General features: G+C 35.3%; 1 protein-coding gene across 3 annotated transcripts in view; it reads right to left on the reverse strand.

Annotated features, from left to right (window-relative positions):
* Positions 1-9715: 9715 nt before the first annotated feature.
* The window catches only part of LOC115209452 (aromatic-L-amino-acid decarboxylase-like), a 96914-nt gene continuing 91023 nt past the window's right edge, over positions 9716-15606 (reverse strand). For all 3 annotated transcript variants that reach the window (XM_036500985.1, XM_036500983.1, XM_036500984.1), the window contains 2 exons: positions 15415-15516; positions 9716-10183 (listed from right to left, as the gene is read on the reverse strand). In XM_036500985.1, coding sequence (XP_036356878.1) covers positions 9938-10183; positions 15415-15516 — 348 coding nt within the window. In that variant the 3' untranslated portion in view covers positions 9716-9937. The remainder of the gene's footprint in view (positions 10184-15414; positions 15517-15606) is intronic.

Below are 15606 nucleotides of genomic sequence, written 5' to 3' on the forward strand. Positions count from 1 at the left end.
AAGCGTTAGCATTCCTGAAAACTTACATTATAACATTTAATTTGTTTTTGCGCATTGAGATCAAATTCCGCCGAGTCGACCTTGGCTTTCGTCCTCTCAGGGCTAATAACCATCAGAGTTAATTCCACAAAATTTCTTGCAGACTTGTTACCTGCAGCCTACGGTTCCATGCTATTTGTTTTCTTGAAATATCTAATACTCTCCTAGTGATTCTGTGCATGCCAAGGAAGCAAATGTTTTCTAACAGCTCTACCGGATACTATATTACCATTACTTTTATGTTCATTTTCATAACTAGTCGTGGGTCAAATGGGGTACGCAACATCAATTATAGAGCATATATGATTCTTCGAGTTCAACACCCCTAAATCCGCCCCAACAACTGGTCCGTTTGAATTGAGAAATCCCACAGGATCTTGCAAGTCCTCGATTGAACTACCACTTTTTGTGGTTTCTGGTTGTACAACGTCTTGGCTCTTTCCCAAGCCCCAAATTTTCAAACAGTTTTCAATGCAGCACTTTAACAACCTCATAATGTCGCCACGTTTTAGAATGCATTTTGGGGCAAGTTAGGGGCATTCATTCGCAATATTAGCAATGGTGTCTTATTTTCTTTTCCTCACAGGTTTTGTGGAACTCCAGGAGTCTTGCATACGTAGCGAGCTTACTACCTGCGGCCTACGGTACCATACTATTCGTTCTTTTCAGCTATATGGCGTTCAGCTTTGAAGACAATATTCTTCTCTATCGCCGCAGGAACTCTCTTTTTCTCTTTTCCTTTATGTCATGGTGTTTTATTCAATATGCCTCAAGTACTCTCTACCGCAAGTACTCACTTCTTCTTCTTCTTCTTCTTCTTCTTCTTCTTCTTCTTCTTCTTCTCCCCCTCCTCCCTCTCCTCCTTCTTCTTCTCCTCCTCCTCCTCCGTCTTCTTCTCCTCCTCTTCTTCTTCTTCTTCTTCTTCTTCTTCTTATTATTATTATTATATTATTATTATATTATTATTATATTATTATTATTTATTATTATTATTATTATATTATTATTATATATGTTTGACTTTTGCTTTACATTTGTACAAGTTGGCTCCAAGTCTCACCCAGAGGCCTCAAGAGACAACAAGTTAGAAGTTCATGTTGGTGTTATGCCTAGGGTACCATATATTTGGTTTTGTACATAGTATTGTTCTAGAGAATGTTTAAGAAACAATAAGAAAATTATGTTTGTTTTAAAACTTGAGATTACATAGAAAGTATTTTGCGTAGGATATGAGCAGTTCCCATGAGCACTATCTTTTGAATTTCTGCCATTTTGGGGTTTCCTGCTATCTGAGCTAGGTAGCAATCAGCCCCTTTTGCTATCATTCCCAGGGCACCTATAACAACAGTTATTGTTTCAATCTTCAGGTTCCACATTTTGTTAATTTCTATTTCAATTATCATTATTATTATTATTATTATTATTATTATTATTATTATTATTATTATTATTATTACGAAAGCGTGCTGGCAGAATTGTTAGAATGTCGGGCAAAATGCTTAATATCATTAAATCAACTTTGCTTTTCATCCTTTCGTGGTCGATAAAATAGGTACCACTTGATTACTAGAATTGATATAAACGACTAGCCCCGCGATAGCATGCTGGCCAACATCATCATCTTTGTCATCTGTTGACGTGTAGGGACGTGTCTATGCTCGCTTCCATTGACTGGTTATCTGTCAAACGAGTGAAAATGATTTTCATCGGATTACTTATGGATTATTTATAATCAAGATGTTCATTCAAACTTGTGGACTTTACGCCATTCAATGATGCACAAAAGGTCGAATTTTACACACGGTTTTATTTTTAAGCCTACATTCACTCCATGATGACATCTTTCATAGATAAATTTAAGCGCACTGAAAATCTCTAACCGAATTCTAAAATAATACAAAAAAGACCTTATCACTTTTCCGAGCGTCAAACTAATACACCTGCTTGTTGTTTATACACTTGGCTTTGTCGTTTGCTTTCCTGTAAATTTCAACTATAAAAAACAATCTGGACGGGGAACAAATATGAATATTCTTATCTGAACCCGGAAAGAATAAAAGAGTCTGGTGAAATTGTAGTTTGAGCAAATTACATTAAAATAATAAATTTAAATCTGCTTTGTCTTTTATTACTTCCTATTGTCTAGAGAAGAGTTTCCTTGTTCTTTTTTCTCCATTCTTCATATTTCTTTATTATATCCACGAGTCTAATAATTCATTGCTAAATTTTCTTCCAGTCCAACTCTTATTTTGGCTGATGAAAGAAACATTAAGAAAAGAGAGCGAGAGTACTATACTGGCAGCACAAGACCAAGGGTTTCTATCTTTTCTGGATCCATTCCAAGTGACTTCATGGTAGTCCTTATGCCATCCTTAAATCTCTTTTTAGATTTACACCAATAGCATTTTCCCTCTGCAAGTTCACCATAAAACAGCTGTTTTGGTTTCCGTTCATCTACCATTTGAACAATATGGCCAAACCATCTCGTCTGATTTTTCAGAATCATTGATTTAATTGAAGCGATGTCTGCAGATACAAAGGCATTTGTGTCTGGAGTAAAAAAAAAAAGCGCTATTTAATGTTTTAAATGAGGCGAAGGCATTTTTGGTAGAATTGTTCAAACAATTTTAACTTACTTTCACAATACGTCCATGTTTCAGAAGGGATGGTAAGACAAACGATTTGTAAAGAGCCAAGGTTTTTGTTGTTAATTATATGTCATTGGCGACGAACGCATGACTCCAAATCACCAAATGCTTGTGCTGCCCTTTGAATTCGCAGATGTATTTCTCTGTCCAGATTTCCATCATTTTGTACAGAGCTTCCAAGGTAAATGAAAATATCAGTAACCTCAGGCTACTTACTCTTAATGAAAATTTATATATATATATATATATATATATATATATATATATATATATATATATATATATATATATATATATGTATGTATGTATGTTTATATGTATGTATGTATATATGTATGTATGTATAACATATTCTCAATATAAAATAGTGTACATTTAAATTCCTTTCAAAATTGCTCTTAAATGTGGTTTTGGTCGTTTTGACTGATTCTTCTAGCGTGTAAAACTACTTGATAAAAGTAGTTTCTCTTGTGTTTAGTGTACACTAATTTTATATGGAGAATATGTTGTCTATTGACTTTTTATACATTCTACGCCACTGGTAGGGAAATTTCTAAAAATATTAGCTACCCTATATATTTTACGTATATGATTTTAGCATTTCGAAGATCAATTCGGCATTATTCATCTGCTGCTGACTGAAACTGCACTTGCGCGGTGAATTTGAAAAATTATAACATAATTAGAGACACGTGTTATTTGTCTCTAAATTATATGTTAATGTTATGGTGCGGTTACTGATGAGAATTTCGTCTAGCAAATTATTTTATTTCGAAATCTAGGTATAACCGTTAAAAAATAACAAAATAAAAGTTCTTTTATTTTCAGTTCCTTCGAAACTGCTCTTAAATGTGGTCTTGGTCGTTTTGACTGCTTCTTCTAGCGTGTAAAACTACCCGTTAAAGGTATTTTCTCTTGTGTTTAAATGTACACTATTATATAAATATATATATAAACATACACACACACACACACGCCCGCACACACATATAGATATGGTGAGCAGAGAAAATAGAACTCAAAATATGAATATATGCATACTATTGTTTATATTTAGTTTTTGAAACCAGTTTGATGAGCGCCAACGCATGAAACTCTCCACCCATGAGTCATATCTATGCTTCTGCTAAATATATATATATATAAATAATAATGAGGGAGATAAATTAATATTAATTTTAATATCAATTTAAAACCAGTAGTCCAGCATACAAAAATCTGAGGAGTCAGAGAAAATTCTAATATATGTGTATATTGGCAGGGCTTACTGCTAGGGAGTCGGCCATATGCTAGAAATAGACCATCAACGGTCAAACTACAAGGAAATTCTCTAGAGGAAAAATACAGCGAACACCAGAACCAATTTTGGCGGGCATGACAGATGAAAATTTATATAAAAAACAGAATTAAATGCATACCTCGGTTTCAGCCTTAACAAGAGAATTACTTATGCAATCCAAATGTCCGTGCTTCTTCAGTGCATCCGTTCATAGTAAGGTAAACGGAAAAGCTAACCCCAGCTTTCGTGCCGGTACAGACACGTGTGTAGCTTTACCGATTACACTAGTGATAAAATTTCAAATGTCTTGGCTCTGGCGCACTAATAAATTTATGAGGCGAAGGGCTGCAGTAAATAATTCACTGCGGTTCGTGCCTAGTACTAGAGAACGTATTTATTTCAATATTTAAATAATAATGAGGGAGATAATTAATATTAATTTTAATATCAATTTAAAACCAGTAGTCCAGCATACAAAAATCTGAGGAGTCAGAGAAAATTCTAATATATGTGTATATTGGCAGGGCTTACTGCTAGGGAGTCGGCCATATGCTAGAAATAGACCATCAACGGTCAAACTACAAGGAAATTCTCTAGAGGAAAAATACAGCGAACACCAGAACCAATTTTGGCGGGCATGACAGATGAAAATTTATATAAAAACCAGAATTAAATGCATACCTCGGTTTCAGCCTTAACAAGAAATACTTATGCAATCCAAATGTCCGTGCTTCTTCAGTGCATCCGTTCATAGTAATGTAAACGGAAAAGCTAACCCCAGCTTTCGTGCCGGTACAGACACGTGTGTAGCTTTACCGATTACACTAGTGATAAAATTTCAAATGTCTTGGCTCTGGCGCACTAATAATTTATGAGGCGAAGGGCTGCAGTAAATAATTCACTGCGGTTCGTGCCTAGTACTAGAGAACGTATTTATTTCAATATTTAAATAATAATGAGGGAGATAAATTAATATTAATTTTAATATCAATTAAAACCAGTAGTTCCAGCATACAAAAATCTGAGGAATCAGAGAAAATTCTAATATATGTGTATATTGGCAGGGCTTACTGCTAGGGAGTCGGCCATATGCTAGAAATAGACCATCAACGGTCAAACTACAAGGAAATTCTCTAGAGGAAAAATACAGCGAACACCAGAACCAATTTTGGCGGGCATGACAGATGAAAATTTATATAAAAAACAGAATTAAATGCATACCTCGGTTTCAGCCTTAACAAGAGAATTACTTATGCAATCCAAATGTCCGTGCTTCTTCAGTGCATCCGTTCATAGTAAGGTAAACGGAAAAGCTAACCCCAGCTTCGTGCCGGTACAGACACGTGTGTAGCTTTACCGATTACACTAGTGATAAAATTTCAAATGTCTTGGCTCTGGCGCGCTAATAAATTTATGAGGCGAAGGGCTGCAGTAATAATTCACTGCGGTTCGTGCCTAGTACTAGAGAACGTATTTATTTCAATATTAAATAATAATGAGGGAGATAATTAATATTAATTTTAATATCAATTTAAAACCAGTAGTCCAGCATACAAAAATCTGAGGAGTCAGAGAAAATTCTAATATTGTGTATATTGGCAAGGGCTTACTGCTAGGGAGTCGGCCATATGCTAGAAATAGACCATCAACGCTCAAACTACAAGAAATTCTCTAGAGGAAAAATACAGCGAACACCAGAACCAATTTTGGCGGGCATGACAGATGAAAATTTATATAAAAAACAGAATTAAATGCATACCTCGGTTTCAGCCTTAACAAGAGAATACTTATGCAATCCAAATGTCCGTGCTTCTTCAGTGCATCCGTTCATAGTAATGTAAACGGAAAAGCTAACCCCAGCTTTCGTGCCAGTACAGACACGTGTGTAGCTTTTCCGATTACACTAGCGATAAAATTTCAAATGTCTTGGCTCTGGCGCGCTAATAAATTTATGAGGCGAAGGGCTGCAGTAAATAATTCACTGCGGTTCGTGCCTAGTACTAGAGAACGTATTTATTTCAATATTTAAATAATAATGAGGGAGATAAATTAATATTAATTTTAATATCAATTTAAAACCAGTAGTCCAGCATACAAAAATCTGAGGAGTCAGAGAAAATTCTAATATATGTGTATATTGGCAGGGCTTACTGCTAGGGAGTCGGCCATATGCTAGAAATAGACCATCAACGGTCAAACTACAAGGAAATTCTCTAGAGGAAAAATACAGCGAACACCAGAACCAATTTTGGCGGGCATGACAGATGAAAATTTATATAAAAAACAGAATTAATGCATACCTCGGTTTCAGCCTTAACAAGAGAATTACTTATGCAATCCAAATGTCCGTGCTTCTTCAGTGCATCCGTTCATAGTAATGTAAACGGAAAAGCTAACCCCAGCTTTCGTGCCGGTACAGACACGTGTGTAGCTTTACCGATTACACTAGTGATAAAATTTCAAATGTCTTGGCTCTGGCGCGCTAATAAATTTATGAGGCGAAGGGCTGCAGTAAATAATTCACTGCGGTTCGTGCCTAGTACTAGAGAACGTATTTATTTCAATATTTAAATAATAATGAGGGAGATAAATTAATATTGAAACCGAGGTATGCATTTAATTCTGTTTTTTATATAAATTTTCATCTGTCGTGCCCGCCAAAATTGGTTCTGTTGTTCGCTGTATTTTTCCTCTAGAGAATTTCCTTGTAGTTTGACCGTTGATGGTCTATTTCTAGCATATGGCCGACTCCCTAGCAGTAAGCCCTGCCAATATACACATATATTAGAATTTTCTCTGACTCCTCAGATTTTTGTATGCTGGACTACTGGTTTAAATTGATATTAAAATTAATATTAATTTATCTCCCTCATTATTATTTACATATTGAAATAAATACGTTCTCTAGTACTAGGCACGAACCGCAGTGAATTATTTACTGCAGCCCTTCGCCTCATAAATTTATTAGCGCGCCAGAGCCAAGACATTTGAAATTTTATCACTAGTGTAATCGGTAAAGCTACACACGTGTCTGTACCGGCACGAAAGCTGGGGTTAGCTTTTCCGTTTACATTACTATGAACGGATGCACTGAAGAAGCACGGACATTTGGATTGCATAAGTAATTCTCTTGTTAAGGATGAAACCGAGGTATGCATTTAATTCTGTTTTTTATATAATTTTCATCTGTCATGCCCGCCAAAATTGGTTCTGGTGTTCGCTGTTTTTTCCTCTAGAGAATTTCCTTGTAGTTTGACCGTTGATGGTCTATTTCTAGCATATGGCCGACTCCCTAGCAGTAAGCCCTGCCAATATACATATATATATATATATATATATATATATATATATATATATATATATATACAAAGTATATAATTCTATAAATATACTTATAAAAGTATAAGGGCAACTGCGAAGTAATGATGCGAGAAAAAGACGCCAAAAGTCTCTAAAGTATTTTATCAGATAGATACGCGCTTAAAACGAGTGAATGAAAACAAAAAAATTTTTGAAAAAGTTTAGCCGTAGACCAATTTCTGGTTTAGTGACGTAATACCATTTTACCATCATCAGAATGACATAACCAAAAGTACATAACTGTAAACATGTATACATCCCATACGAACACAACTCCAGTCTGATCTATATGCTGTGAGTCAATGGGCAGACAGAAACAAAATGCAACTGAATGAGGGAAAATTTGAGCTGATGCATTTTGGAAGAAATTCCTCACTAAAACAACCATACTCTCTTCCTACAGGGGAACCGCTCACAGCCTCTAAAAATATCAGAGACCTGGGTGTAATTGTTGATGACGATCTCAGTTGGAGTGCACACATCAACAAGAAGGTCGATATAGCTCGTAGGATGAGTTCCTGGATCTTAAGAACTTTCCGGTCCAGAGAACTAGGTGTCATCATACCACTTTTTTCCTCCTTTGTACGGCCACACCTTGAATACTGCTGCCCACTGTGGTCTCCCCATACAAGACAAAACATCTCCAGAATTGAGTCACCCCAGAGGGCACTAAACGAATTGAAGGTATGGTTGCTCTCGATTATTGGGATCGCCTTAAAGCCTTGAAACTTTACTCCTTCCAGCGTCGCCGTGAGCGGTACATCATTTGTACGATGTGGAGAATATACCGCCAACTTTGCCCAAATGACCTTAACATTAGCTTCAAGGTTCATCCAAGACTGGGACCAAGGGCCATACGTCCCCTGCCCAATTCAAGATCACAACATACATGTACACTGCAACATAATTTCTTTTCCCCAACAGGCCCTGCCCTATTTAACATCGTCCCGAGGGAGATCAAAGAGGAAAAGGATCCCATCAACTTTAAACTGAGTCTGGATAGATTCCTTCAAAGAATACCAGATAAGCCACCCATAATTGGATACAACTCACCCAACAAGAACTCACTACTTGAACAAAACTTGATACAACTCACCCAACAAGAACTCACTACTTGAACAAAACTTGACTTGAACAAAACTCGACTTAAACAGGATTCGAATAATCCTATCAGGTGGTGCTATTAAGTTAGACATGGCCTGGACCAATCTTTGGTTGAAACATATCTAAGTTTATCTAAGTTTATCTACGGTGCATATACAAATGTCCACATTTACATACAAGTTAAAAATCTAGTTCGTATGTATAAATGTTTATGATTATGTACTTTTGGTTATGTCATACCGATGATAGTGAAGTGGTATTACGTCACTCAATCTGAAATTAATCGATGTGTAGGTAAGCTTTTCCCCAAAAATTTTTTATTCATTACCTCGCTTTCAGCGCGTGTCTATCTGATAAAATAGTTTAGAGCCTTTCGGCGTCTTCTCGCATGCGGCATTACTTGACAGTTACCCTTATTATAATTTTATAATGATATTTATAGAATTATATACTTTGTATTAATTTTTACCTTAACGGTTTTTTTACATGCTAGCTACTCGATAAAATCCTATAGAAATGTTATCCTTGAGTTTATTTATATATCATCATCATCATCATCATCCTCATTATTATTTAATGTCCGTTTTACGATGATGATGATGATGATGATATATAAATAAAATCAAGAATAAAATCTCTATAGGATTTTCTCAAGTAGCTAGCATGTAAAAAAAACCGTTACGGTAAAAATTAATACAAAGTATATAATTTAATAAATATACTTATAATATTATAAGGGTAACTGCCATGTAATGCCACATGCTAGAAGAGAGAAAAAGGCTCTAAACTATTTTATCAGATAGACACGCGCTTAAAACGAGGGAATGAACAAAAATTTTTTTTGAAAAAGTTTAGATACACATCGGTCGATTTCAGATTTAGTGACGTAATACATACATACATACATACATATATACATACATACATACATACATATATATATATATATATATATATATATATATATTATATATATATATATGTATATATATATATATATATTAGTTGGAATTTACATAATATAAAACAAGAGACGAAGACGGGTGTGTAAACTACAACCATATGTATTAGTTTAATGCTCAGGAAGTGAAAAAGTCTTTTACCTTTCGAGCCTACACCCTTCAGCAGAAGGGAACACAGAAAAAACAGAGATAGAAAATAAAAAGGTTTAGTGGCTAGCGATTAATATATATATAATATATATATATATATATATATATAATATATATATATATATATATATATATATATATTTGAATGAGTGTGTGTATAGTGGTTTCGTTCCTTTTTTAACAAAACAAGTATTCGGTTTAGTGACAGACAGATTTGGTTTAATAATCACACGTTTTCAATGTAAGCGGCAATAAGTTTCATGCTTCTGATAGTATAATAGTTAGACGAACTTGCATTGCATACCGTGTATTATTACGCAGTCGTTCATTCTTAAAATACACATAGATATACTTATATATACAAAAGAATAGTCTTCGAAATATTGAATATGTTTTCAGATTATGATACATTTGAAGCACTTCGAAGAGATTTCTGAGCGAGGGTGTGGTTTCGAAAATAACACTTGATCAGCAAGTTTTTTTATGAGTTTATAGGAATATTGTATGTCTTCAGAGGTCGCCTGATAGGCATGAACAACAAATCGAAGGAACACATTATCGTCAATTTTGGAACATCCTATGTGAATTTCTCTGGTCAGGGTAAGCGATTGGATTAACTCCTCATTGATTTCATTGTTCCCCTGTAATAAATACAATAATAAGTAGATGTAGCTCAATAAACAGATAATAAACGCTACTTAGTAATAATAATTTATAAGAATAATAAAAGACCGGTTACCCGGTTTCCATAGCATTTTACCAAATTACAGTGAATGAAACGAAGTGTCAAAGAGACCATTCAGTATCCGATCTGGGAATTGGCGCCGCGATGTTGTGATGGTGATCGCAACACTCTGTCGCTAGGCCACAGGCTTCACTGTCCAATTGAGAGGTACCTGATTAAATATATGTCCTTATTAAATGCTTCGAAGCCACAACCATCAAAGGTAATGTTCTGAATTCTGTGTTCTGAATACAAACTTTTTTGTTAGAGCTTGTACTCAGACAACTAAAAGGAAAGAAATAAATATGTTTATCTTCATCGAGTTGTTTACAGAATCCTTTTAGCTCGGTCTTTTTGCTCGGTCTCTTTGCTTTGTGGAAAGAATCATTGATGTTTTTTATACCGACGGATTCTTTGCAACTAATCGGGAATGAATTGTTACAAAACTTTTTTGATTTCCGTTACATCAATTATTTCATTCTGTATTTGCAATTCTCGCCTTCACCATTTTACTTCAGAGAAGTTGTTTCGTTATTCAATGACTGAAGAATAAAGAGATCCCTTCCATCTTTTACTGAATAGTTTTTCTTTTTGCTTTCTTGGATTTTTCATACTCTGTGAGTGGATTTCGTCAAGTGTACAGTTTCCTTTGTCGCCAGTAAATTATTTTATTTAAACTGGGAATGTTGATATTTTAATCCTTTAATTAATTCTGCGGAAGCCGGATTTTATTATTATTAGTAGTAGTCTTATTTTTATCACGTTCTTTCACTGCACTACCGAGCGCAGCTCTGAGTGCCTTGGATATGTGCTTTGGTTTGTTGTGATGTCCCCATTTTTACTGTACTGAAATTGTTTTACGTAGGATTTGTGCGGTGCCTAGAGTTGCTATTTGCCGTATGTTATATATACTTGTAAGTCCAGTGGTTTTTGTAATGTCTTTGTCTGAATATTTTTATCATACCTAAAGCACCTACTATGAAGGAAATTGTTTCTGCTTTTAGACTCCACATTCGAGTTACCTCTGTTTCCAGGTTTTTGTATTTTGAAAGTTAATCTGTTTCTTCTAGAGAAACACTGCCATCTGTTCATATTGATACATCTATTAGAAAGCATTTTTTCTTGATGATCTCTGACAATTATATCCGGCCTCTTGGCCTCAATTCTCGGTCTGTGTGTATTGGCATATCCCAAAGTATGGTTGCTTTCTCATTTTCTGTGACCTTTTCTGGCGTGTGACTATAGGATCTTTTTTCTGTTGTTATTCTATAGTGTTAGCATAAGATCCAGTGCATATAGATCCCAACTCTGTTGTGTCTGTGAATATATTCCTTCTTAGCCCGGACTGGTCAGCCAGAGATAATATAATTTATTGTTTCTTGTCCATCTCCACATATCCCGAAGTTACTTGTTATGTTTCTTTTCATTATATGTTTTTGGTAATTTCTGGCGAGAAGGCTTTGATCTTGTGCTGCAATTAACAATCCTTCACTCTCTCATTTGAGTCCTGAGCTTCTCATCCATTATTGGGATTTTTCAGTTGTTTTACAGCTTTTGTTGTTTTTTTTATTATTTCGTAGTTGTTAGGTAGTATGAATTCTTGCTGGTATATGCCAGCTTCTCTAAGATTGAAAACAGTTTTTGTGTGTTGTACGTGTTTTGTGCCTATTTGTATTAGTTTTCTTTACTTCTGAAGTATGTATTTCTGTAGTCCTATGGTGGTTATTTTGTAATAGTTTTCTTGCTGTATAAGGCCTCTGCCACCCTCTATACGTTTTATATATAACCTTTCTATGTCAGAGTTTGGATGGCGCACCCTAAATCCTGTAATTTTTCTTGCTTTCAAGTCTATTTTTATTAGTTAATTTAGTGTCCAGTAAAACAATATTGTAGCTGTAACGTAGAACTGGGACAGGTAGAGAGTTGATAACTATTATCTTGTTTTTTTTTGCATTGAGTTCTGTTTTCAAGTAATAGCAGACATCAAACTGACAGACAAGAACATCATACCAGCCAGGACTATCTAGCGTCAAGAGTACACGTCTTGTAGATCCATGTTATGTCCAATTGCCTCCTTTGAACATAAAGCGTGGACTGATGAGATAGTTTGTAAAGACACTAGGGAATAGAAATCCCAGAGGGTTTGAGTAATCACATAGGTGAAGTTGAAAGGGGGGTATCTTTGTTGGAGCCCAAATCAGAGAAGTACTCAAAAATGTCAACTTCAAGACAACATTGGATGAACTGGAACTACCTGCCTGGAATGCTTTGAATTGGAACTGTGAGAATTTCTTGGGCAACAAGAAGGCAATGGACTACAAGGTTGGCACCAAGAATCTTCTGGAATGTTACTCAGCAATGGTTTGTCGCATGTCACTGAAAGTTCACTTCCTGCACACCCATCTGGATTTCTTCGAACATGACCTTGGAGCAGTGACTGATGAACATGGTGAAAGGTTTCACCAGGACATTAGTGCTATGGAGAAACGGCACCAAGGCTTCGGGAATAAGAGTTTGCTGGCTAACTACTGCTGGTCACTTTACCGTGATCAACCAGATCAAGAACACCGCAGGAAATCCAAATGACAATGTTTCTAACTCTGTTGTTCTAGCTTTGTCTGTTTTGCCTAAGCTATTTTTTCTGTATTCACTCTTTGTAGAATGATAGTGATGATTTCTAACTCAATAAACTAATTTACTTTCTAAAAATAATATGTCCTTATTTATTACGTTAATGATTTCATACATATAAATATGTAACTATTTGCATGTATTTACTGAAAAACTGATAAATGGAGTTAAATTATAAAAATCATCATGAAATTAGTCTAAATTTTAGTCTAAAAACGTTAGCTTGCATTCATAATGTGTATGATACATTTAATTTTGGTACCCAGTGTAATCGTGCCTGCTATTTACCATAAACGTAGTAGGGGGACAGTGGTCAGATATTTTAGCCAGTAGTGCAGTTTGGCTGGCAAGCAGTATAGTATATGTACGTATGTATGTTTATTTCTTCTATTTTTTAATTAATGTAAATCTTCCACTGTAGAAGAAGCCGATTTCCAACAAAGATACAAGGCTCCATCTTTAGGATGTAGCTAACACAGACAAATTCACATTTGGAACTTGAGAAAAGTCCTGCATATTGTTATTGTTCCACTTACAGATTGCACTCGTGATGTACGAATTAGCTGCTCATTTTCTCTTTCTGGAAATTCCAGTTTATCCAGATTCTCCTTTAAGCATTTACTAACAAAACCTAGTGCCCCAATTATTATTGATATGAATATGAACTCATATTCTGGAGGTTTCGAAGTAGTCATCCATAGATATCCTCTTTTTCTTAGATTTTCAAAGAGATATTTATGTCTGCAGGGTAGCTGACCTCTATGACGGTACATGCCTTTTCCCCTCTGTCCCAAACAACAATATCCGGCCTGTTATGCTCACAGTTGACAGACGTTTTAATGGGAATATTACACCAGTATTCCTTGAGTTGGTGTTTATGAAAATATTCCATAACAGAGGGATTTTCTAAGTTTATTTCAGGGCAGTCTATTCTTAGGATGGCATTGTGAATTGTTTTAGCAACAACATCGCGTCACATAGGGAGGTAGTACAGTGACAATACTTTAGGATAGCTGCTAATCGCATGCTTAATGTCTTCCACAAAAATAGGATATAGCTTACACGCACGGTTGCACCTTGGGATTACAAGAGCGTCACTGTCTCTTTTGTTCATCATTTACTTTGTGAAAATCTTCTGTTCCTAGGTTGCAAATGCGAGTGTGATGTGATGGAGTGGCCTTGTGTCAAAGAGAGGCTGTGCTTCGTGTCAATTCTACTGTCTTCGTGAAGTGTTTCATCCGGGTCTTCTCCGAGGTAAGAGAGCCCAGCTCTTGAAGAATTCTTGAAGAATTCTCTGCCAACTCGAACAATGTTGCTCCCTTCACTTTTCAGTACTGCATTAATATATTTTTGCTGCTGTTGTTCAGCAAGTGCTGCCTGAGTGATACCATACGGCATTCGAAGACCGTCTACACTGATCTCAGGCCTCTACCACCTTCATTTCTTCTTAAGTAAGCCTGTCAATGTCACTGTTTCTGTGGAAGTTCCCACCTGTTGTCAGGATTTTCTTGATTTGATATCTATGGGGTGGATTTCCTCTACAGACCAATAAAGTGTCCCAAATGTTGGGTTCAGCACTGGTACTGCAAATAAATTGTGGGATATTGTTTCGTTGTAAGAGGAGAGTTCCGACTGTAATATTTTCTTAAGTTTTTAGTAATATTCTCGAGTCACTCAATTTGTATGTATGTATGTATGTATGTATGTATGTATGTATGTATGTATGTATGTATGTATGTATGTATGTATGTGTGTGTGTGTGTGTGTATGTATGTATGTATGTATGTATGTGTGCATGTATGTATAAAATCAGGAGGTATGAGAAGTGGATATATATTTATTTAACCATTTGACATCTACAGGGTTACGTCTGTTTCGCAGCCTTCATTATGTAATAATATCATCAGTGTTTAGTAAATTATGCTTATACGTCTTAGATATGGACACTACGCATTAAGCAAAACCATTATATATTTACAAATCAGAGCAAATAAAGCAAGCTAGATCGTCATATCTACTCAACAGTATGGTTACAGCAATGCATCAACTCAAAATATACATACAAAATTTTCTCTTTGAATATACGGTATATGGAATACATGGAGTCAGCTCGATGAGCTTTCTTTGATTGCCAAACAATTCTATGAATCCATTTATTTATTATTATGTAATTTTATGTGTGTGAGTGCGCGCGTGTGTATATACATTACAGACATATGTTCATGTATACAAACGCACATACACGTATTATATGTATTTGCATCTCTACATATCGAGCAACATTATTTTTACAATAAATTTGGCTGTGTATTCTCAGTAATGAGTCCCGTAGGCAAATGATCCGTTGTTATTCTCTTTGGCGGTTAAAATTGACAGGAACAAGATTGTATTCATTTTGTCATCCATTGAAGAATTTCCGAGCGAATATTTATAACATTTTTTCTGCTTATATTTAACGAAGCTGATATTACAAAAGAGCGAGACAATAACTGCACGAATGAATAAACAGTTATTTACCTTCAGGCGAAAACACACAAGTGACATTAGATTCTCACCAATTAGTTCAAATCTTCCATCCTTCTCTATCAAATCCCTAAATATCTGGGCCAATTTTATATCCTGAGAAGAAACAAATATGAAAAAACAAAAAATGAAATGATTTAATGAGATGAAGGCTGGAGGGTATATCAGTCGAAAGGTTGTGTTAAC

This window comes from Octopus sinensis, linkage group LG3 (genome assembly GCF_006345805.1).
Source record: "Octopus sinensis linkage group LG3, ASM634580v1, whole genome shotgun sequence".
In the NCBI taxonomy this organism is placed as follows: Eukaryota; Metazoa; Mollusca; class Cephalopoda; order Octopoda; family Octopodidae; genus Octopus; species Octopus sinensis.